This window comes from Hyaena hyaena, unplaced genomic scaffold (assembly GCF_003009895.1).
Source record: "Hyaena hyaena isolate Hyena2069 unplaced genomic scaffold, ASM300989v1 scaffold_210, whole genome shotgun sequence".
Classification (NCBI taxonomy): domain Eukaryota; kingdom Metazoa; phylum Chordata; class Mammalia; order Carnivora; family Hyaenidae; genus Hyaena; species Hyaena hyaena.
Window position 1 is genome coordinate 543,813 of NW_024080841.1, and position 25,499 is coordinate 569,311.

The 25,499-nt window shown below is 42.1% G+C and overlaps 1 protein-coding gene across 1 annotated transcript in view; it reads left to right on the forward strand.

The window, feature by feature from the left end:
• The window catches only part of CPNE4 (copine 4), a 476,281-nt gene extending 450,782 nt beyond the window's left edge, over positions 1-25,499 (forward strand). Inside the window, exons 12-16 of the mRNA XM_039242236.1 lie at positions 7,223-7,277; positions 10,739-10,790; positions 12,141-12,274; positions 17,667-17,903; positions 23,819-25,499. Of these exons, the coding sequence (XP_039098167.1) occupies positions 7,223-7,277; positions 10,739-10,790; positions 12,141-12,274; positions 17,667-17,903; positions 23,819-23,953 (613 nt within the window). The 3' untranslated portion in view covers positions 23,954-25,499. The remainder of the gene's footprint in view (positions 1-7,222; positions 7,278-10,738; positions 10,791-12,140; positions 12,275-17,666; positions 17,904-23,818) is intronic.

Sequence of the window (25,499 nt, forward strand, 5' to 3'; positions counted from 1 at the left end):
GCAATGAGAAGCAACAAACTGACTGAGCCTTTAAATCAGGAAAATAAAGAAAGTGACTCTGTCCTCCAGTTTCAGGGAGATTTTATGGGAAAGCATGATTTCTGTTCTTTCCAGTTTTATAGCTAGTGGTGATTATATTAAAAACCCCTTGCTCCAGGCAACAGAGGGGATGAGACAAGCTAGTGACCAGAATGTGCAGAGAAACCAACAGGACAGGGACGGGAAAAGTCTCGTCAGTGTCCTCCTGCTGGTTAAACTCTGCCTTCAGCTGGGTTATTGCCAGAAACTCAACTGGGGGTGAGGGCAGTTGGGGAATGAATAAACAGGTCCAGTAAAATCACACAGCTTTAAACACTCAGGCCTTTGCTGACACTGGCCCTCTTATACACTTAGAACAGAGGGCAATAGCATTTTAAATTACTTTGTTGAAGTGATACTTCTTATACTTAACCTTGAGAAATCGACAGTGAAGACAACTTGAATTTCAGCTCTGATTTCTTTGGCCCCAGTACAGGGAGTATTCCTAGAGAGGGTATATATCATATGGAGAGTTCTACCAAGGAGAGAAAAAATTGACAAATTGCATCCCCACTGCCAGAAACTTCTCCAGACATCCTCAAGACACCAAAACAGTCATTTTTTCCTAACACACACATGAATGATTTAGCACACTAGTATATACAAAAGAGGCAAGAACGAAGGGAGAGGATTAGAATTCTTAATAATTTTTAAATCATGAAACACTTATAGAAGAGATGAAGTAGGTAAAGCACTCAATATAATACTATAAATATATGCTGCTTAATAATAAAGTTGACTCAGGCTCTAGGGAAGAAGGCAGTGACATAATGAATTCCAAAGAGAAAATTGGTGGGTTGACCAGAAACTAAGATGCCAATGCCCAGAGCCTTCGGTATGGTCCTGCAGCAGATTTACAGGATGATCTAGAACAAACCGCTGAACTTCCTATTTCCTGGTTACCCCTCATACAGGATGCAGATACTACAATCCAAGTGACCCGTACATCTGTTAGAGCTATTATCCTCTTATAATATAAAAGCCAGACAAAGCCTGGAGAGCCTGTAGTGTTCACTCAAAACTACAGATTCAATATAAAAATAAGGTATGACACTTTAGGGGTTACATAATGAATTACTATAAATGATTCTTTTTAAAATTTTAAGAGGATAATACTGAAGTTATCAGTCCATCCGTCCAGGAAAATCGGGTTTCTTCAGCTCAGTGGAGCTTTACATATACATACACGTATAAAGAAGGCAGCTCAGCATTAAAAGGGGCAAATACCTAAGGAAGAAAAGAACTGAAAAGCCCAGGCGCTCTTTTGAAAGACTCCCTGGAAGAATGTGTAATGCAAGCCGCTCACTTGAAAACTGACAAGGTTCTGCAGTTTCTCCTTTGCGTGGGTGGATAGACAATAGACAGGCAGAGTCAGGAAATTTCAAGTTGGGGCTTTGGAATTAATTTATTCTCACATCAAAGTCACTGAGGTTGATGTTCAAAAGAAACACTTGAATAAAAACTGACAGAAGGCGTCGTTCCCCCTCCTGCAGAGACAGAGAGGTTTTTAATCCCCATGAGCCTTAGAAATTGCTCCCGGCCTCTGACTGCCAAGGGTTTTCTTTCTGCCTTGTACAGTCATTGCTAAGGGGTCATTACGAGGTGATCAGTGAAGTAGAACAGCTTGAGAGATGCATAAAACCCTTCTCAGGGTGGCCTTGAAGGGGAAGCTTCACAAATATCTGGTCCTAAACCCAGAAGACAGTCCTGACAGCTCTCTCTAGCTCTGTGCCTCTGAAAGAGACAGCACTGCCCATTCTCTCCCCTTAGAGTCCCCAAGCATGCACACATGTGTGTAACACACACACACACATACACACGCTCATATATTTCCAGCTGGTTGTAGCACTTGCCCATCTCCTGTCAGGAGAACATCCGAACATCCTGGTCAGGCTGCTCAACACCAAGTCACATCCATTTCATGGGCCCAGAAGAGAGACGGGTCTCTGACCACCTGGAATGTTCTCCAATAAAAGCCTGATCTGTGTGCTATTAATGGAGTATAGATACTGAATACATTGCTTGGAAGCACAGACTGCCATTTTGTGGATGCGGCCACCCAGCATAAGGTGGAGGTTTCAGCAACTGAGATAGAAGTCTCCCTCCATAGTGTGCTAGGAGGCAAAGTTAGAACAATACCCAATCTGACAGGTACTGGGTTTAGAATCCAAAGATAGGCTCATATCACAGTTCTACCTTTTCCACTCCACCAACACCAGTCAGTGGTTCTCGGCCTTGGCTGAACATTGGAATCATTTCGGCAGTCTTAAAATATACTGATGCCTGGGCCGGCTCCAGAGACTGATTTATTCATCTGGTGTACATCCCAGGGAATTGGGATTTTTAATTCTAATGGGCATCCCAAGTTGAGATCCAGAATTAAATCAGGAGAGAAAGGATTAGATGGAATGGCTAAGGACCAAGCAGCACCTGTTGGCTGCCAGATACCTCACATGGTGCTGTAAGGACAGAGATAAATTAATAAAGCATAATTTCCCCCCCAGCTGGCTCAAAGTCCCAGGGAGAGAAAAGGGATGTAAATAATCACAACCCTGACCATGCTTTGCCCTATGTAAGGATGGGGACTGCATAAAAAGGGATTAACTTTATCCTTCGTGGGAGAAGAGATAGTCAAGGAAGGCCTTCTGAGGATGGTAAATTCTGGGGTATTCAGTTGTTATTAGACCATGGATGAATTTATCTTTATTATTCTGAATCTTTAGACCCGACCAACTTCCTACCAAGAGCAGAGTTAACAGGGGTGATAGAAAGAGCATGGGGTCCTAGTGACAGATAGACCGTGGGTTCAGACCCCAGCTCGGCTACCTCTATTCTGAGGTTTACATTCCATGCATCTTGGTGTCATTGATTTCAAATGGAAGATTTCTCTTAACTTTCCTTGCAGAGCAGTTGTAGGGATAAGATATAAATGGCTAGCTAGCACATGTTCAGCCTGTTATACTTAGTAAATGATAGAGGCCATTATCTTTGACACTCTTAATTAGTTTTAAAAATAAACTAAACACAAAAGGACAAAGGATTATGGTGTCAGATCGAAAGGACATTTTGGACCAATGACTTTTAATTTTTGGATTTGAGAATGTACCCCTAAAAATAATTTTATACAAATGTGTAACCTCACATATTTTTACATTTACATTGATCTAATGTTTTCCATCAGGAGTTTAAATAATGGCAAAGAATGAAAATTCTAGTGTATTGTAAATATGGACATTTAAAGATAAAACTCTTATGTAACTCTTGTGAATGCATCCGGTAGAATGTAAATAGCATAACTGTATGATACCATCATCCATTTAAAAATGTCCATGAACAAGCTCTTAGTTGGAGTTGAGAATTTTAATCATTTCTTCTTTTCATCAACTTGTATTTTCCCTCCCTCCCCCAAAGAATTTCATACTAATGTATCTTTAAGATTTGGGTTCAAAATTCTTTAATTGGTCACTATTTCATACGTTTCTATAATAAAAATATGAATATAAATTTTAAAACACCTAGTTTCTAAAATGTTCTGTGTTGAAAAGATTTAAAATACTTTTTAAATATTATTTGAATTTGTATAACAATCATTATTAGTGCATAATTGATCAAAAGAACACAAATATATTGGAAATTTCAGTATCTAATTATTGCCTATAAAAATGAAAACTTTTAATGAAACAAGTAGTGGGGGGTTTTCCCCAGTTAGTTTACATATTTGTAGATGAATGCTACCCATTACTACAATGGAAGAGTCTACCTTCAATTCTATTCTAATTTTTTGTTTTTATCAATATAAATACTAAGAAAACTTGTTCTTATCAGTAAGTACATGGTAATGGAAAGAGTTTGACTAGCAGTATTACTCATTTCTTTCAACTTTAAGTAATATATCAAAAAAAATCACATAATGGTTTATCACCAAAATGTATTTTTAATGATCTACCAGCTGATATCAGCACTTTCTACAATTTTTTAAAGCCAAAATTGGCAACTACCTGACTTGCAAAAGGATTTGTTTTCTACCTCCCTTCTTTTCTGCTGCAGAAGTTTTTACACTAAGGAACAATGCAGCTTTGTGGTTAAGATTCAGAATGGGTAAGGAGAAGGATAATTGTGAAAGGGAAGGTGTAAATGGAGAGCAGGTCTTTCTATTATGTGTTCCCATAAGATCAATTTCAGCAGAGACTATATATGAGCTGTGGAACTGAATACTGATTTCCTTAAAAAATAAATAAATAAAACCAAGCCCCAGAAGGGCTTTGCATTTCCATGTACCCCAGTGTTAAGACCACTGTCTTAGAGAATAGTTGTAATTAAGCATCTAGGTGTTCTGAAATGCCAGTTTCCCTTGAGTCAGTCTCTGTTTCCTTATGGATGAGGGCATTTGTCTTTATTTTTATTACTCTCTTGCTTCGTCTCAAAGTCTTCTTTAACTGGAGGCTTAAAATGGTGTTTGAAAATAAATCTTCTATCTGGAGATCCTTTAACCACTGGTCATTACCTAAGAAGTTCAGAACTGCATGCTCATTACCACTGAAGACCATGGGCTCTTTTATTGTGTTTCACGCTATTTTATTCCAGTAGTAAGAAATGTTAGCGATGTGGTAACATACTCATGAATTTTCCACATTGGCGGATTCCACTAATCATTTTCCTAGTGGTAGTAGGCCCCTTTACTCCATGCTGAGTGGATCCAGTCTCAAGTTCTGTGAAGTGCTGGTATATGGACGATTACTTGTGTGCTCAACCTTCTCTTGCCTCTTGCATAATCCTCCTCTATGACTAGTTTTATTTTTAATCAGGAGGAATGGAAGTGTAAATCTATTGTGCCTATGCTTGAAAGTTTTCCTTTGGTATGTTAGTTAGAGACTTCGTGGTGGCTAACTTCAGAGAATTGATGCCCTCCTGGGTTATTAATTATTCCTCTTGCAGGTGAGGCATTTTCACTACCTCCGTGCTCTTAAAACTCAATTACATAACAGTGCATAATGCTCAGCAAACCTCAAATCCCCCGGGGTGGCTTGGAAGGTATAAAAAGAATATCATTAAGGCTGGAACATTGGTTTTGCGATGAGAAGTGGATGGAATATTAGATCTCACCCTTCCCAAACCCATCAAAGAAAAAAATAAAATGTATGGAGCCTCCTAGGTTTCTGTTTTGACTTTTCTGAGCCATCTCTGAGTTGGAAGAGCCAGAACCCATTCTCTAACCTGGAAAGCTTTCTCCCATACTTACTTACCCTGAAAGTACCTCTGAAATCTCCCTCACAGATTCCCTCCACCAGCTGCTTGCCCTTGTCTTGGTTAAGGGGGGAATTGCTGTGACAAAGTATTTTAGTATTTCCAAGGGCCAGAAGTACTTTTTCTCAGAGATGTGGCTAATTCTTTATAAGCTATTGTGTTTTTCCATGTATCAGTATTAATATCTTTTCTACTACCTGCTAGATGCAGTCCACCATAAAACCCATATCTACACAACAGTGAGAAAAAGGGAGAGCTGGTGATTTTCTGGAGAATTTGACTAATTTCAAAGAATGCTGGCTCCCTTATGTCTCCCAGCCCCTACCAAACTTGCTCAAATTGGCTGCATTTTGGTGAAGTTTTATCAAAGCCATCATTGGCTACTAATGACCTCTATATCTGTCAGTTGGTGGTGGATGAAAGTCTGGCCTTGGTACTTTGACTTCTCTGTCAGCCTTAGGGGGAGAGGGGGTCCCCTTTTATTGACAGAGCCATTCAGGGACAGTGAACCCTAATGAGTTTCCTTTCCTCCTTGACTAACTCTGCAAAGAACTGAGAAATGTAGGAATTGTTCCAGGAACAAATCTCAGTTGTATATTTAATGGAAAAGTAAAAGGTAGATGGCATGAGAAGAACATTCCTCTGCCAAGAGCAATATTCCAGAACCTCACTGCAACAAAATTTGCCTAAAGAGAATCTTACCTGTTGTCTGGTCAGGGGGTCAGTTACTGGAAGTGCCAGAAATAAATCACATTTAATGCTATAATCATTAAATTATATTGGGAACCAGAAAAGGCATGGGCTTTAGAATCACACAGTCCTCCCTGGCAAACACCTTAGGCTACTTTCTGAGCCTTTATGAGTCTCAGTTTATTCATCTGTAAATAGGAATAATAAGTAGGTTGAACTTGAAGGGTTGTGTGAGAATTAAAACAAAAATGTACCTTGCCTAGCATCATATCCAGCAGACTGTATGTGCCAATTAAGGTTAATTCTTCTCCCCATCATTTCACTTCAAGTACAGTAAAGTTGGAGTTAAGGTATAACATATGTGAATGAATAAATTAAAGAGAGAAATTTCAATATGCATAAGAGAAACCAAGCAGTGATTCAATTCATGGGCTATTTTTTCATTAAATATTTATTGAGCACACACTGTATGGCAAGTATTATGCTGAAGAGAGGGGCAAGGAGCAGTTTGGGACAGAGAGGCAGTGGCAGATGTAAAGATATTAATACCAAATACCAGCATCCCTTCATATCTGAATCTCAGCATTCAGAAGACAAGAAAATACATGTAAATAATTTATTGTTGTTTGTGTGAAATAAAATAACGGACAAAATGAATCCTGTAGATGGAACCAAGTTCTGTCAATTAGCTAGCCTTCCAAGCTTCCCATTGCTTTTACAGATAATCCTTTGACTTAGACTTGTCTGGATTTGAACCCTGGCTCTACCCAGCAGCCTGATCTTGGACAAGTCACTTTGCCTCCCAAGGCATTTCTCCACCTGTAAAATGGGAATAATGATCTCCCTCCAAAGATTTTAAAAGATTATATATATGAAAAACCCTAACACAGTCAACCATTGGAATTACCTAATTCGACTTTTCAAAGACAGAAAAGTAGGCTTGGGGAGGAAATCCTGGGCTATTATTCCTTAGTATCAAATCTAGCAAAAAGTTATGGGAAAAAATTGCAGACTCATGACTGTAATGAACTTTGGGGATTCCTTCTTGATTTTAATTATCCATGCTGCCTCTATTCATTGTTACCACAGATAGTCAAGAGCATGAGTCAGCATTTGGCACAATAAAATGTCCTAGTGAGGTAACCCATGTCCATGTTTTTCTTCCTCATTGGGTGAACAAATAAAGCAACTTCTTTTTTTTTTTTTCCAGTGACAAAATGTTCCCGGCCTTTGGATTCGGGGCCAGGATACCTCCAGAGTACACAGTGAGTGAAAATAGATCCTTTGCTGTAAAAAAGATAACTTGGGTTTCCCTCACAGGAATTCAGTCTTTTGGCCCTTGATAAAAATATGCAAGTATAGCCCAAAATCTCAGAAATGCTCTTCAGAACCAGTGAGATTAGCCCCTGGGATCCTATCTTTTGATGAAACAATCTCCTGGTATTCTGGATGGGTCTTCTCAGAGATGCCAATGAAGAGTCCCATTGTTGAGCTTCTTATAGGTATAGTCAGAGACTGAGAAAACACTCAGGAAGTTGATCTCCACTGGCTCAGAACCTATCTATTCAGGTGTCCCCTAAAGAAAAGAGCCATTGACAATGCCAACTGTGAATGTCCATGATGAGAACGTCTGCATACCTCATACCAAATCTCTCAGCACCTGAGATTTGGGGAGAGACACAGAAAAGTCCCAAAGGAGAACCACTCTGGCTTAGGGTATTGGAAAGCTGAAAGGTTCCTGTGAAAACACTGGAGTCCTATTTGATACTGATTTCTCATGAACCAAGAAGACAAAGATTGTGCTGAGAGATTTGCACTGCAGTGGAGCAGAGGCAATGTGCTGTGGTATACCAGATGCTCCTGTGGAACACTCTCCAGAGAGAACTCTGCTCCTACAGGAGGAAGGGCCTTGGAGAGACAATAGGGTCCCTGCCCCAGCCTCACCAATCCCTCTGAGGTGCAAACTAAGTGGAAACAGTACTGCTGAGTCATCAGTTTCTCTTTTACTGATTGATGAAAATGCTGACGTTTGCTCCCAGAGCTGTCAGACCAAGGGCCTTCCCCTTCTGTGTCCTTTTTGTAAAAAGGGAATCCATCTCCCTGATTCTGCTGAAGTGAGCACTGGATGGAGTGGCGTGTCTCCCTGACCAGTCCTCTTTCTTGTTTGCCTTATATCCCATACTGTCTTCCCTGCTGGACATGGCTACAGATTTCTAGAAGCATCCGTTGGAAATTGAGCACCTGGAGAGGAAGAACATAGAATGGGAGTTGCTGACTGGTGGCCTGTAGACGTTATTCAGGCCACAAATGTATTATATTTCACACAAAAAAACTCTTTTAAGAATTAAGCAATTTCAGGGGTGCCTAGGTGACTCAGTCAGTTAAGCATCTGAGTTCAGCTCAGCTCATGATGTCACAGTTCGTGACTTCGAGCCCCACGTCAGGCTCTGTACTGATAGTTCAGAGTCTGGAGCCTGCTTAGGATTCTATGTCTCCCTCTTTCTCTCTACCTCTCTCCCGCTCATGTTCTCTCTCTGTCTCTCAAATATAAATAAATGTTGGGGTGCCTGGGTGGCTCAGTCAGTTAAATTTCTGACTTTTGCTTAGGTCATGATCTCACGGTTCGTGGGATCGAGCCCCACATTGGGCTCTGTGCTGACAGCTAGCTCAGAGCCTGGAGCCTGCTTCAGATTCTGTGTCTCCCTCTCTCTCTCTGACCCTCCCCTGCTCAAGCTGTCTCTATCTCTCTCTCTCTCAAAAATAAATAAAACATTTTTTAAAATTGTAATAAATAAATGTTTAAAAATTTTTTTAAAGAATTAAGCAATTTCATATAAAATGTCAGCTTTCTGGCTTCTCTGGAAAAACTAAAACAACCTGACAGACTGAGATTAAGAGATTTCACACGCAGGAATTAAAAGAGCTGAGGAGATGCAATTCCTGTCAGATGGGGTATCAATTCCAGAACGTGGGCAGATGGGTGCCAACCTTCTTCCCAGAGCTGCTGAGTTTTGCAAATGAAATGCACTTCAGCAACTACCAGTCCAGCTACACAGAGATGCTTCAACATCCTCCATTGTATCCCCACCAGGTCGTCTTCTGGTCTCAGCTTGGCCCAGTAGGGCTAAGGACAAAGGTGTGCAGTATGCTTGTTCCAGGCCCTCCTTTTCTCATCTGTGACATCTGCCTGGTCCCCCCTCCTGGAGTAACTCATCCTTCTTGCTGTTTTCTGAAGCCCTCATGCTCACCTGATCTGTTGGCTCCATGCTGCCTGTCAGCTAACTTACTCTTCCTGCTGCCTTAACAGGCATCCCTCATATATTCTCATCTGTGCTCTCAAAAAGCCTTGCAAATGCCCCTTTTCCATGCCTAATTTCCCCTCTGCCCTAATAGGCTTTGATGGTCTCAATCAGCCAGGTGCCCCGGATGACAGGGTTATCACAATTTACTTCTTTAGGATAAAATCTCAGAGTTGTCTTGAAACTGAGCCACAAGGGCCTCTGTCTTAATTTACACTTTCCTGGGAATAGATCTTGAGACAAGGATTTGGATGCAAGTTGCTTATTTGAGAGGTGGAGGAAACCTCAACAGAGGGTGGGAAAATGGGGGAAAGGCAACCTAAGGAATGCTAACAAGCCAGTTACCACTGTGGGCAGCTGGAGCGTAATTCTGCTGGGAGAACAATGTAGAGCACACACAACATAGAGCACACACAGACCCCAAGAGTTAAGAGAGCTGGGGTATTGATACACCTTATCCTGTCATCCAGTGAGTGATGAAGGGCTACTCCCAGGGACATTCGTTTCCCAAAACTTTCAGCTGGGCAGGCAAAGCAGGCTCTGGAGGCCTGAGAAAGACTAAAGGTAAATAAAGCTGGTAAGATGGTTGGAAGTCAGCTGACTTCCTGGAAGTTCTTGGGGCAAAAAAAGTGGGCTAGCGTGAACACTAAAAGGGGTCTTTTAACACAGTTACCTATTTCTAGCCTCTAATAGAGTCAATGCTTGGAAATAGCTTTTGAAATGCAAGTCTCTATATAATTCCAAATGATCCAATAAAAATGGCCTGATACCAAAACATCCCTCTTGTTTTATCAGGTTTTAGAAACAAAAAAGTAAACAATATCTTATTCAATCTTATGGTCCTGCCTGGTCTGGCCAGGTAGAGGAATTTGTGTTGGAAGGTTAAAAAGTACATTACTTTATTACTTTTCCTGGAGTAGAGTCCGTTTTACCTGTATATATGTGAAAATCCTCAGGCCCTATATTTCTGCATGTCATATTTGTTAGAATGATTCTTAAACGTCAACAGCTTAGCTGGAGCCTTTATAACCATCACCATGTTGAGCAGACAGCTTGGGTTACTGAGGGTCCAAATAGATCTCAGCCAAATCTAAGCCTCCAGCCTGTGGTCAGTTCTATCTGGAAGCTATTTGGAGTTACATTTTTCTGAAATCTTTTCTTCAATTCCTTTTATATGCCTTATTCTCCCCTCCTGCCAGCATTTATCTGATTCTAGAAAATCTTCCTGTCACCTCAACTCCACAGGGAGCTTAGAATTCACCCTCCATCTCAGATTGATTGTGTAAAGGCTTAAAACGGTTCCTGCTGCTTAACACATAATGAATGTAATGGGCATTTGTTTGCAAACTCTAAGCCCCAGTGCCTCCTTACTGGATTAAAGTTGTAATTCTCCTTTCTTCCCTTTTTAAATTTTAATTGGTGTCTAGGTCTCTCACGACTTCGCAATCAACTTTAATGAAGACAACCCAGAATGTGCAGGTAAATCACACATAAAAGAAAGCCAAGGTCTCACAGCCCTTCTGTGTGTACTTTTCCTATTTTAGTCTCTCTCCTCTGATGCAGTGTGTCAGTTATCCACAGTCATCTGTCCACAGCAGACAACTAGGCTTTCTTGATCCAAATAAATTTACTACTCCAAAGGCAACGGAGAGCCATAATAACAGAGCAGAAATATAGCCATAAAAGACAGAATGCAGGGGTGCCAGGCTGGCTCAGTTGGTTAAACATCTGACATTGGCTCAGGTCATGATCTCACAGTCTGTGAGTTCGAGCCCCGTATCGGTTTCTGTGCTAACAGCACAGAGCTTGCTTCAGATTCTGTGTCTCCCTCTCTTTCTGCCCCTCCTCCACTCATGCTCGCTCTCTCTCTCTCACTCTCTCTCTCAAAAACAAATAAACATTAAAAATTTTTAAAAAGGAATGCATATGTCTTGAGCTTACAGCAAGAGTATTGATAGTAATTTCTGGATTTCTCTGCCAAAAAATCATGGGGGAGAAATTTGCCCAATTGGGCAATGATACACTACCCCTCTTTCTGCTTTCCAAGTTTACACCAGGGATTTATTTATCACAACTTCCTCCTCTATAAAGGAATACGGAGAGGGGGAAACATCAAAATCATTTGCCACGTTCAACATGTTAACAAAGGATATATCCTCAGTGATTTCAAACAAGTAGCTTTATGGTTTTGTGCCAGAAAGAGCCTTCTCATAGGCTTTCGCCAGTGTTCCATTATTTCCAACAAGAAATTCCACAACATATTCCATTAAATAATGATGATCACATGATATACACATGACTCCTACGGGCGGCCAAGGATGATATATACTAGAGTAGAGTCAGCAGGTGGTATGAAAACTAGAGAAACATTAGAGCTGACTTGCCCAGTGGCTGAGAGCACAGTCTTTAGAGAGAGCCAGGCAAGACCCAGGCTTGAATCCTGAGATTCCGACTTACTCACTTTGTGACCTGAGGCAGATCATTTAGCCTCCCTGAGCCTCAGTTTCATCACCTATAAAAGGGGTATAACATCTATTTCATTGTGCTGTGAGGATCTAATGGAATCTTTCATGTAAAGTGGGATATTAGGGAAATGTCTATGGAAATGGTTGCTTTTGACTTGAGTCTTTAAAGAGAATGATTTCAGCAGTAGTGCAGGCAACACCACCAGTGATGTGGTATTTTCCTTTTTACCTTACGGACATAAATGTGACATTGATAAGGACTATTGGGGCAATTTAATGCTTTATTTCTGTGTGGGTTGATTGATTGCATATATATTTAAGGGGGCTACTGAACTGCTACTGATTTTTGCCAATTTCACCTTAGGAATTCAAGGAGTTGTGGAAGCCTATCAGAGCTGCCTTCCGAAGCTCCAGCTCTACGGTCCCACCAACATCGCTCCCATCATTCAGAAGGTCGCCAAGTCAGCATCAGAGGAAACTAACACCAAGGAGGCATCGGTAAGGGGAGGGCTGGTCTTCCTGCTAAAGGATGTTTACCCAACCGGATATTGACCATAGCACCCATCCCACTCTGACAATAAATCCAAACATTTCTACTTGTGTGAGTTTGGACAAGTGACTTCACCCTCCCCCACCCTCAGTCTCCTCATCTGAAAACTGAAGATAATCATACCAAACTCTGCTGGGTTATTGTGAAAATCAGAGATGACATATCTCAAATATCTGTCACATTACCTGAACCCAGGAGACATGCAACAACGGAAACTATTATAGTCCACTGCAGGTCACACTCACCTCATGTTCCTGGGGCAAAAAAAAAAATTGTCCAAAAATTAGCTTGCTTTCCAATGTACCCACCCATACTACAGATGAAAGCAAAGCAAAGCAGAAGTAAAACAATGGACGATTCTGTCCCCTGGTGGTCAGAGGCAGCAACACAAAGCATCATGACAAATATTTGTTTTACATTCTATTAATGGTTTTTTTTAAGAAAAATGCAAACCAAGGTCACGAGGCTGAAACGAGTTTGGTTTTATCCCTAAAATCTTAGAGTTGAATATAACCACAGTAATTTTTCCATATGTCATTTTTAATGATACCACTATCTTTGTTTAGTAGCTTTCTTTACTTTTTATTTTTTTTTTTTCAGATTTAGTAGAACATTGCCAATATGTGAAATTTTCTCTAATTTTATGTTGGGTTCCAAGATACTGCATTTCCATGAAGAAGCTTATGTGCTACTCCCTCATCTCCTGACATGAACTCCTCCAACCTATGTGTGCAGGTTCTCAGCCTTCCTCATGTTAGAGTAGATGGAGGCCCTTGCTGGTATCTGATGTCAGTCTCTTGACTTGTACACTGGAGCTCATCCCCTCTCAGTTGTCCAAGGCCGTTGGTCCAGCAGTTATGTTCCCCTTCTCTGCTTATCATCAATTTCCCCTTCCTACTGCAGACTATTTCCATTAGCAAATAAAACAAGCTATAATGTCTATTTGAATTAAAATCTCTCCCTTGACACCACTTTACCCTTTAGCTACTGTCCCTTACTTTACTCTCCTTTAAGACAAAAGAAGGATCTACCTCACTGTCTCCATCCACCCATACCAGTCAGACTTTCCTCCCCAACATTCTTCTGAAAATTGTACTTCTCAGAGTCAATAACACCTCCATCTTGCCAAACCCACAGAGGCCACAGAGAAAACTGAATCCTCACAGATAGAAGATTTAGAAATAAGGGTTGGACAGGATCAGTATTTCACTTTATTTTATTTTTTTAACTTTTTTTCAATCACCAGAACTTTAAATTCAAATTCTTCAAATTATACCTTGCTCAGAAATCCAACATATAAAATAGATTTTAAGAAAATAGACCATTCTTGCTAAATCTGGGCCAAGGGATGAGATTCAAACTTGCCTGTTTGCCTTTACCTCTTTTATCCCCAAGAGCATATAAGATATTCACAGGGCTCCCTAGAGCCCAGTTAAAAAACTGAATGATCCCAGCCCCTCTAGCAACCAGGACCCACAAGAATAAAAAGAACGGGGCAGGTGTGGGTCTGGATTCAGGCCTGATGTAAGCCCATGTGAGTTTTGGTCATGACTCACTCCTTCAAGAACAGGTGTGTCTGCTCTGAAAGGCCAGGTCAGGAATCAGTGAAGGAAGTCTCTAATCCACAAAACCTCAGATACTTTACCCTGAAGTCCAGAAACACTGATGTTTTCCACTAGAGATTTTCCCTGTTCTTCAAACAGTGTATGGTCCAGGACCCCTTGTTATCACTGATTGCTAACCTTGGGCCTCTTGAGCAAGTTGTACAGGGAGTCTATGGCGGTCAGGTTTTCTTCTCAATTTTGTGGAAATCTTGGAGGAATAAAAAAATCCCCTCTTTATCTAAACAAGACCTCCAGTTCATCCAAAGACTATAATATTTCATCTGTGAGCATTTTCCTAGCCTGACTTTGGAAGTAACTGCTACTGCTTGCTTTATCGGAAATTTCCATCAGGATTTCGATCCAACAGTCTGCAGCCTGTTACTTTTAGCTAGTTTGAACCTGGAAGGATGAGATTCTAGAATCCCGACAATCTTTTCAGACCAGGGTTCTGGCCCTGTTTTGTTCCAGGGACACCATTAACAGCTGGTGAAGCCCATGGACCACTTCTCAGAAATGCTTTTAAATGCGCAAAATAAAATATATATTGTAAATAAACCAAATATGTGGAAATGCATTCAGCAAAACATTTTTAAAGGTGGCTAAGAAGCATGATAAATATAGTAATAAAATGCTTCTTTTATTAACATTAAATTATGAGAACCAGTAACTAGTCTAATAAGTCGGTAATTTCTAAGTAGTGTTATAAATGACATAGTAAGATATTTTCAGTCACTGTAATTTAACAGGAAAATATTCTGTGATTTCTATTGGTGATGAAGTTGTAAGTACAGTTAAAACTAATTTTATTTGTTGATTATATTAAGAATTGAAATAATGATAAATTTCAGTTAGAGGTTGTGAAAATAAAAATGTAATTTACCCCAAGTTCTCAGTCTTCAAAATCTGAAATATCTGAAATATTTCAATAGTCCACAGACCCAAGTTAAGAATCCCTGCTCTAGGGGCTCCTGGTTGGCTCAGTTGGTAGAGCATGCACCTGTTGGCTTTGGGGTTATGAGTTCAAGCCCAATGTTTGGTGTAGAGTTTACTTAAATATAAAATATTTTAAAAAACAAAATCCCTGCTCTAGATGAAAAGTCAACAAACTATATTCTGCAGCATGCTTTTCAATGGTTTGCAAGCTAAGAAGTGCTTCTACATTTTTAAATGGTTGAAAAAAATCAGAAGAAGAAGAATTTCATGGCACATGGAAATTATATGACATTTAAAACTTCAGAGTCCGTCAATAAAATGTTATCAGAACACAGCCATGCCTGTTCACATAAAGTATAGAATATTGCTGTTCTCATATTACACGAGCAAGGTTAGGTTGTTGGACAGAGATCAGTATGGCATGTAAAGCCTAAATTACTGGTTATTGTCCCTTTACATAAAATATTTTCCCAACCCTGTCTCTAGACCATTTCAACTCTGAAGTCTCTTGATGTGGTAGTGTGACTCTTGGGTGTTTTTGTTTCAGGAGTCATTGAGCAGGTAGGGACAACCCATCCCCTGGACTACAAAGATCAGATCAGATGGCAGTTGAGGAGAGTGGGGAAAGGAAGACTATGACACAGAAGCAATCCCCATCTAGGTGTGACATCTGCCCGGCCTTCCACGGCATACCCTGGGAAGGGTGATTGGTGGCTCTGGTGTTTCCTATAACTCTTCCCTGTATACCCAACCACCAAGTGGCCTCCTTCTGCCCCTTCTCTGTGCCTCCCTAGCTGTATCCTCAGGTCGTCCTACTGAACTCTTCCTCTAAACTCCCAGACTACCCATTTTGTAACAGTATAAGACTCAAAGAGCATGGCTATGGATGAAAATGTACCACTCAAATGAATCTGAAACTTGCTTAGTTAGCCAGAAATAGGGATGGGCAGTTCATTAATGGACATGGAACAGAATTAGTTTTTACATTAAACTATATGGAAAACATTTAGAACATGTGGCTGTCTTCAACACAGTGTGAATTTCTGTTTTCTCCAATTGCACTTTTGACCAGTTATTTTGTTTAAAATGTGTTTTCTTTCAGACTTACAAAGAGAAGTGGGAACTGTTAACACTACTAGCCTGTGTCCAACCTTATAAGTATGATCCTCAAAACCAAATGTTTTCAGAATGAGACTATTCTATCCAGCCTTTCTTCTTTGAAATATGGCCACCTGAAATAGCTTAATAACTGCACATTTATTCCCTGTAGATGTTGGGCCCATTGCAACAATTATAGTAGATTAGCCCGAGTGGCATGCCAGGGCCCTGCTTCCCTCTCATCTCACAGTAGAGGCTCTCATGATGCTACTCACAACAGTGATGACCTCTGATAGTCTTCCTTCTCCAGACCCCATAGGATGCCTTGAGCCCTCCCTGTGCTGATGGATACAGAGCCTCTGTGGCAGTCTCCATCCCAGATGAGCCACCCTCCATCCCATCCATGTGAAAGAGGCCAGCCAGGCTGCAGGCAGGGAGCCAGAACTTGCAGGAGGAAGCCACAGGAGCTGAGCACCTACAGTCACACTCAAAGTAAACCATGGTGCATGGCCTTTGGGGAAAGAGGCAGTAACCTTCACCCTCACCAGCAAGGCTCTAGACTAGGGCTGTCCACTAGAAATATAATGCGAGTTGTATATGCAATTTTAATTTCTCTAGTGGCCACAGTTTTAAAAGTTAAAAGAGTCATGGGAATTACTTTTATTGAAACCCAATATAACTAAAATATTCTCGTCTTTTTAAAAAAATTTTTTTAGTGTTTATTTATTTTTGAGACAGAGACAGAGTACGAGTGGGGGAGGGGCAGAGAGGGAGAGTCACAGAATCTGAAGCAAGCTCCAGGCCCTGAGCCGTCAGCACAGAGCCCGACATGGGGCTAGAACCCACAAACCACGAGATCATGACCTTAGTGAAGTTGGACGCTTAACCAACTGAGCCACCAGGTGACCCTAAAATATTCTCATCTTAATATATGTTCCATATAAAAATTATTAATAAAATATTTTACATTTTTTCTTTTGTCCTCAGTCTTCAAAATCTGTGTGTATTTAATACATAACAGCATCTTAGTTTGGATGCTAAATCATCACCACAAATACTTGATCATTGTACAGATTTTATATATTAATCATTGAGAAACTAAATTCACATACCCGAGTTTTTCCAGATGTCCTGCAAAGGTTTCCAAAAACTGAATCAAGTCTTCATTTTGAAAGTTAAATTTAAATTCATTTAAATGAAATAAAATTAAAACTCCAGGTCCTCTGTTACTCTAGCCACATTTCAAGGGCTCAGTGGTCACATGGAGCTCATGGTATTACATGGGGCTGTTCATTCGTGGACTCTGAAAAATCCCCCAGCTGAAGAGAACGAGATAAGTGGTCTAGTCCCACTCCTCACTTAGGAGATGAAGAGACTTAGACCCGGAAGAGGTAAGGCGTTTTCCCAGGAACTCAGAGAGTGAGTCTTTGAAGCCTTGAATGAGTCTTCACTCCCCTCTGCTGCTCTGTCCACTACACTGTGCTTTGTAACTGTCACTAAGGTGATTATTAGAATTAACCCACAATTACTTGCAGGCATTTAGGCTGCATTCATCATAACCTTAAGTCTTTAGAGCTATAACACAGGACTCAATAAAAGTCGTGATGGTCAGTATACACAAAAGCCTCCTGGGCACATAACTGGTTTGTCCTTGTCTCCCCCACCTCTCCATCCCCGTCGTCACCTGGCCTTCGATCGATCACAGCAATACTTCATCCTGCTGATCCTCACCGACGGTGTCATCACAGATATGGCCGACACCCGGGAGGCCATCGTCCACGCCTCCCACCTCCCCATGTCGGTCATCATCGTTGGGGTGGGCAACGCTGACTTCAGCGACATGCAGATGCTGGATGGTGACGATGGCATTCTGAGGTCACCCAAGGGAGAGCCTGTCCTCCGAGACATCGTCCAGTTCGTGCCCTTCAGGAACTTCAAACACGTACGCATATCTCTGGGGCTTCCCGTGGAAGAGCAGAACCCAAGCCAGCTCACTCCCACACGTTGCCACCAGTGTCTGGGGGGAAGCCACGCTAGCTGTCCCTGCCGGGCCGGGCCATCCCACCCGCAGGATGCATAGAGCTTGGCTCTTTGGAGAAAGACATGTAATTTAAGTGATAACTGAGGAGTCATGCTAACTGTGGTAGCCTGCGTTTCACTGGCACTTGCCCTCATCCGTATAATTTCGGCTCTCTAGTGCACACAGTGCTGCGTGTGCCATGGGGCAGGCTGTTCCCAGCCTGAGGGTGCCGGGCTGACGTAGCAAGGAGAAGCTGAAGTTCAGCCTGGGTTCTCCTTGTCAAGCCACGTACCCTCAGAAATTCCTGTGTTTCCCTTGGAAAAGTATATTTTTGAAACGATAGAGAGCTAAATCCTCTATAAATATCCAGTAAACAGCATGAAAGATTTATTTAACCCATTAATGAGAGAACCAGAAAGATAACAAAGCTATTCAAAGGAGGGTATAAAATAGCTGATTATGGTCAGGGGGCGGGGGGAGAGCAATACCGGCATACATTTGCTAGGCAGATTCAAAACTGCTTAATGACCAAAAGGGTTAAAAAATAATAATTATCATCTTTAGATTACTTTCTCGACTAGGCAGAAATCTTGTCAGGTTTCTGCAAGTTAACATCTAGCTTGACGGCCGTGGACTCCCATCAGTAACAAACAGTAAGTCAAGCGGTGCTGCAGTCCCCAGACGCCCCTGAAGCAGGCCCATGACACAGTGCTCTCACGTGGCATTAAGGAATTGCTCTGTAACCGGTTTTCGGCATCTCCTAATTTGGGATGATTTTTAACTCCACGGAAGAAGAGGCACCTTTAAAATGTACACAAAACCCTGCATGTATAGGGCCACACTTGCCCAGAGTGACACCTTCTCTGAGATACACAAAAGTTCTCTCTGTGCTGGTAGTGGCTCTGAGGGGTTCTTCAGAGCCTCCTCCGGCTGTATCTGGGCATCACAGGTGTTGTCACAGACAGTCCTCCGTGTTCTTTGGTCCCATGCCCCTTGTTTGGGCCGCTCACAAGCAGAGCACCCCCAGCCCCTGTAGCCACGGAGGCCTTGCCCTCCCCTCTGCGTGTGGTGCCAGCAAATATTGCTTCCGGGGCTGCTAACTGAACCTGAACTGCCCCAGCAGGAGGGGATCAGAATCCTGGTGCCCTGAAGATCCCCAGAAGTCCCCTTGGAAATGACAAGAACCCCCTCCTCTCCATGCTACAGAGAGCCCTCTGTCACCTGGACCACTAATGCAGACCACCAATGCCTACACTTCCCGTCACCCTGCTGGAAATGTCTTTGGCTTCCTCTCCAGCCCCTCCGTCCTCAGGCCTGAAGTCAGTTGTTAAGGGTCAGGCACTCTGCCATCCACTTTGAGCTTTTCCTTCTGACATTTTTGGAAAAGCCTTTCTCTTCAAGACAAAACCCTCATTCAGATGAAACCCTTTTGCTCTCCTAGTCATTTTATCGGATACATCCAGAAACATCTGAATCCCAGTCTGGGCTCACACTGGGACCCCAGCTACACTGGGTAAGGCAAGTGTGGAAGTAGGATGGATAGGTCACTGTTTATTTTCAACAAGTCCCAGGGACGGCGTCAGAGCCTTTGGCATATGCTTTTCACAGATTGCTGCTTACCACCTTTTGGGGACAGGATTTAAAGAAAACATTCAGAAAAATCACAAGCCCAGCAGCTTCCACTGAACCCTACATCTCTTGGCCTGCCGGGACTACTTAGACAGATGGCTGCACACTCCAGGGCTCCTTACTGCCACACAATTGCCATTCTCCTTTTAAGGAGAACTGTGTGTAATTAGAATCATTAAAGGAGCCTAAAATCAATCCCAGGTTACAGCGGTGAGTACAGAGGGAGCTCCAAGTAACACCAAGCCCCCAAAAAGCACACAGGCAATAGCGTAGGTGAGGGCTAGCTGCGGAAGACAAGACGGTGTTTTGCCTGGGGAGGGTGCTTCCAAATGAAAGAGGCTTACTAAATAAAAGAGGCTCACCAAGCCCTCAGGCCGTCTGCATGGGGACAGCAAGGAGTGGTATCTGCTAGGTGGAGGGATGTGCTAGAGCAAGCTAAGTGTGCTGCAATTTGTTCATTAGAGAAGCGACTTACCACCTAATGCCCAAGGTGGGGAGAGGGGCTTGTCCTCGCAGAGTCTCATGTCCTGCCCCATTTTGTCAGCCAGGTAGAAGTAGCCACATAACTGACCACCACTTTGTGTGAGTGAAGAGGGGTCAAAAGACCTCACCGCCTAGGAGATTCATGCACTTCCCCAAACCACCCTTTTTCTGTCCCTGCATGCACACACATGTGCACACACACATACACACACACACACCTGCGTGCTATAGCAATGCCACAGAGCCATGCAAGTTCTCGCCTCTCCCCCAGCCTCCTCATATTCCTCAAAGAATCATCGAGTACCTTCTGTGGGCACAGCATGTGCTAGACTAGGACCACAGTGAGATGATAAAGCCACAGGTCCTTGAGGAATTTGCTGGAGAATTATAGAGTTGGGACACAGGTGTCCACAGAAAACTCCCATGCTAAGCAACCTGTGGGTGATTGGAAAGAGCTCAAATGTTGCTATAGGACTTCAGAGGCAGCAGAGAGGAAAGCCTCACAGCTTGAGCTGATAAGAGGAAGGACAGCACCTTAGTGGGTAGGAAGTTGAGGGCGTCGTCAGCAAGAAGGGAAGCGCCCTGATCAGGGTGAGGGAGGGGTGCTGCTCGCGCATGTCTGCTGCCCCGTCTCCAGATGCTCTGTGGGTGACAAAAACAACTCCAGGAGCATATCACCCAGCTTATCTTCATGGTTTTCAGATTCAAGTTTGAAAACCATATCATTATCCAAACAAATCTACTCTGAATTCAATACACAGTAAATAAAATGGAAGGTGAGCTGGTATCATTTCATATTCCCTCTCATTGCATAATAACTCAAAGCTTTGAAGTGGACAAGGCACAGACTCTGAGCTGTGTGGCTCTGGGCAAGTTATTTAACCTTTCTGTGCGAGAGACTTTCATCTGTAAAACGAGGCAGATGACAATGAAGGTGATGCCTATATAAAGCTTAGCACAGTACCTGGTCCTCGTGGGTAGTTAATAAATATAGCTGCAAACACCAGCTGTGTTCACATTTTTGGCCTTTTCCCCAACCAGATAATGTGCTCAAGGCCTAATTGCTCACCAGAGCCATAAGCCCAGATATGCAAAGGAATGGGAGAGTAATTTAGGAACTGTGCTGTGTAGGGGTGCCTGGGTGGCTCGTTCGGCTAAGCGTCTGACTTTGGCTCAGGTCATGAGCCAAAGGTTCATGGGTTCGAGCCCCATGTCAGGCTCTGCACTGACAGTGTAAAACCTGCTTGGGAGTCTCTCTCTCTCCCTCCCTCTGCCCCTCCCCCACTCATGCTTTCTCTCTGTCTCTCTTTCTCTCTCTCTCTCTCTCTCTCTCTCAGTGAATGAATAAACTTTAAAAAAATTTTTGAGAAAAGAAACTGCTAATACAGTGACAAATAGCTACATGTGGCCGTTTAAATTTAAATTAATTAAAATGAAATAAAATTTAAAATTCGGCTTTCAGTCACACCACCCACATTTCAAGGGCTGGATAATCACATGCATCTAGTGACTACCATACTGGACAGTGCAGAAATAGAATATTTCCATCATCGTACTGAATTCCATTTGGCAGCACTATTTCGGAATATCTTTGTCTTCAAATAACAGCAGATTCATCTTACAGGGGACTGCACAAGTGGTTCTTAACCAGGGACAACTTTGCCAACGTCTGGAGACATTTATGATGGTGATAGTTTTGGGGTGCTACTTGCATGTAGTGATTAGAGGCCAGGGGTGCTGGTAAACATCCCACATGGCACAGGACAGTTCCCCACACCAAGAATTATCTGGCCCAAAATGACAATAGTGCCAAATTGAGAAACTCTGGATTATATAAATACAAATACATTGTTCTTATGTATCAAGAAGTTAAGGACCGGCTGCTGCCGACATCTTTTTTTCACTGATTTGATAGTATCAGGGCAAGTACTTGGTGATTCCTCTTGCTGCTGTCTCATGATGATAAAACAGTTAACCATAGCTCCAGGAATTACATTCTAGTCCAAAGAAAAAAAGAGAAAAGGGAAACTGAGCCAACCATGTCTGTTCCCTCTAATCAATAAAGAAAAGCTTTCTAAGAAACATCCTTATGTCTCAAAAGACAAAACTGGGGCATGTGGCCATCCCTAAATGCAAGGGAGGCTGGGATATTAAGTATTTGGTTTACTCTATGAGATGTGGCCAGAGAGTAAAGAGTAGGAATGACTTTCATAGCTACCCCAGTGCACATGTGGACCATGCTCTAACACACAACCCTGAGAAGACATTAATAAACTAAAACATTCACGGATGTCAAGTGCCCAACATGCTAAGACATCTTCGAAATGTGAGAGGTCACTTTAGAAAAACTCCCCATCATGTTTTCAGAAGGTTGTTTTTAAGATATGTGTCTCTATTTTGAGCCTCCTCAAAACTGTATGAGATAAAAACCAATCTCTAGTTGCTAGTTTGTCTCTGAGAACACGGGGACTTAGCCAAGTTGAATGGCTGAGCGGCAAGCCACAGAGGAAGGAAAAAGCAAGAAACCAGGTCATTCGGCATGTAGTCGAGCCCTCTTTCTTTCCCTTGCTGAGGAATCTCAAACACTTGTTAACTGGTCCCTCGGCTTCCAGTTTTCAACTTCAATAATAGCTAATAATGAGGCTTCGACAATTTTACTTGCCCTGAGGTTAGAAAGTTAGTACCAAATGCCAGAGCCAGAGGTCAGAGCCAGCTATGTATGACTCCAGAGTCCATGCAAATAACGACCCCCATCTTCCTCTGACCCAAATCATACAGTGGGACCATAATGCTGATAGAATAAGACTACATTAATCAGTTGTATTCAAGACCCTCCATCACCTGCCCTCAAGCTTATTTTCCAACTGAATCCTCTAACAGTTCTATATCTCCCAACACAGACATACACACACACACACACACACACACACACACACACACACACTCCCTTCAGCCCCATCAGATGACTCCTGTCCCTAGAATGATCAAATATCATTCCCCTTCTTCTCTACATTTTAAAACATGCCTAACTTAAATACCACCTCTTCTTGGAAGCCTGCTGTGACTTCCTCTAATATGACTTAGTCTTTTCGTTTTCTGTGCTCTGTTCCCAGAGCATTAGTGACTCTAGAGCAGTGCTTCCCAAATTGCAGTATGCATAGGAATCACCCTTGTGGCACTTAAGTTAAAATGCAGATTACAATTCAGTAGCTCTGGGTTGGGTCTAACACTGTACATTTCTATGAAGCTCCCATGTAATGTGCTGCTGTTGTTCCACAACAGGTACCGCATTCAAGCTCACAGTAGTGTTCATTGTGGTCACACCACACTCCCCTGTCATGATTACAGCTCCTTTAATGGCAAGAACCGCAAACTCTTATAAACCCTGGCATCATTCCTGGAATTGAATGCAACTTGGGAACAAAACTTAAAGGCAATTCATTCTGCCGTCCAAATTCCACCCGTCTTCAGATGTGGATAGCTCTATATTTTGAGACAGGCATGAAAAATATAATTATGACAATTAAAGGTTCATTTTCTAACACTCTACAACGGTTTTGCTTGGAGTAGATGGTCAACAAATATCAATTGAATGATGAATGAATGAATGAATGGGGGAGAGAGAGGGTAGCTGTTCAGAACAAGATTGCAGTCTTTTAGGCTGGTTCTGGATCAGGTTCCTTTGGTCAGGTGCCAAAGTCACGGTGATGTCTTCTTCCCTGCAGGCATCTCCAGCTGCCCTGGCAAAGAGCGTGTTGGCCGAAGTCCCAAATCAAGTCGTGGACTATTACAATGGCAAAGGGATTAAGCCAAAATGTTCATCAGAAGTGTATGAGTCTTCCAGGACACTAGCACCATGAACTCCGCACACTTTTACAGAGTTGTGAAATATTATTCCTGCTACTATTTAATACTTCTACTACTCCTGTACTTAAAAAGACACACACACATACACATTTAAAAAAAATAGCACGTTTTGGTGATTTTTAACTAACTGACAATTTTTTTTGCATGTGTAGCCCTGAGGCCTGGATCTGTTAAGCTCTTACATTGTTAAAGACTTTTTACAAGGAAACACAAATAATTATAACTTACTCTTTACATTACAGCATGTCGCCTTGAAATAAAATGTTATCTGTATCTGTTTTTTATACAGGTTTGTTGAAATTTTGCTAAATTTCTTATTATCTTTACACTGTAAAGCATTTTGAAACATATACTGGATGTCGATAGCCAAAACATATTTGGTTTTATCTGCTACAGGATGAGAGACTTTTCAAAATGGCAAGATGCATGGACTGTATTTTGCATGTTTAAAATAAAAACAAACAAACAAACCACACTGTTTTCGCAATTGTTATCTCTAATCCCTCCCTGCTAAAAACGGTCTCTTTACTGAAGAAAAGGTTCATCCACCTACACATAGACTTCTAGAAGTGGGTCTGGGGTACCCGGCCCAGCACCTCTCAGACTTGACTGCACACACAAACTACCTGAGGATCTTGTTAACCAGGTCTGCAGGACCCAAGATTCTGCGTCTCTAACAAGGTCCTAGATGATGCCATTGCAGTCCACACTTAAGAGTGCTGAGGTTCTAGACTTTGGGGTGTCATCCTAGAGACCATCTGAAACAGGGAAGCACCTAGTCTGCTTTCAAAGGGCACTTCTCCCCTGCCAGTAGCACAAAAGTCCCGCCTGTCTCTGAGGTGAGAATAGAAAGTAATGAAACTGATTCCAGAAGCTGCATACCCCAAATCAGTCTCACTGCTTTATAGTCTCACCTCTTCCTTAAACAGACAAGGAAATGTTCTTCCTTGCCAGCTCCTGCCCCTCAAAGGAGGCATCACACAACCTCAACAGGAATGGTTCCATTTGTGTGTCAGTCCCTAGGAGTGACCTCAAAGAGTCTTCAGTGGGATCACAACAATGGAAACTTGTCCACGATCAATGGCCATGCAGTATGGCTTCCCAGAAACCTGGTCCACTGAGTTTATCTGTTAGCTTAGTGTGGGGCTTCTGATTGCCTCTTTTTATCACTCCTGAGAGCAAATTCTATCAGCAGAAATGCCTAGAATCATTGTTCTGCATGGAGGTGTGTTTTATTGTGATAGAAACTGGCCAGTCTTGAACCAAAACAAATGTTTCACTTGTATAATGTTCTCATGGAGAAATGGACAAGTGTTTTGCAGGTATAAAAGGCACAAGGAGGAACTTATTTTTAGTCAGAGAGATGGGGATGTAAATCACGAGGCAAAATAAATCTGTTTGTTGTTGGTTGCGGGAGGAAGTATTAGTAAGCGAATCAAATGCCTTGTATGATCTCCAGTGTTATAATTATAGATCTTAACCTTGCAAATACATGTCAACCAAATGCACAACATTTTGGGAATGATGGTAAAATATGTA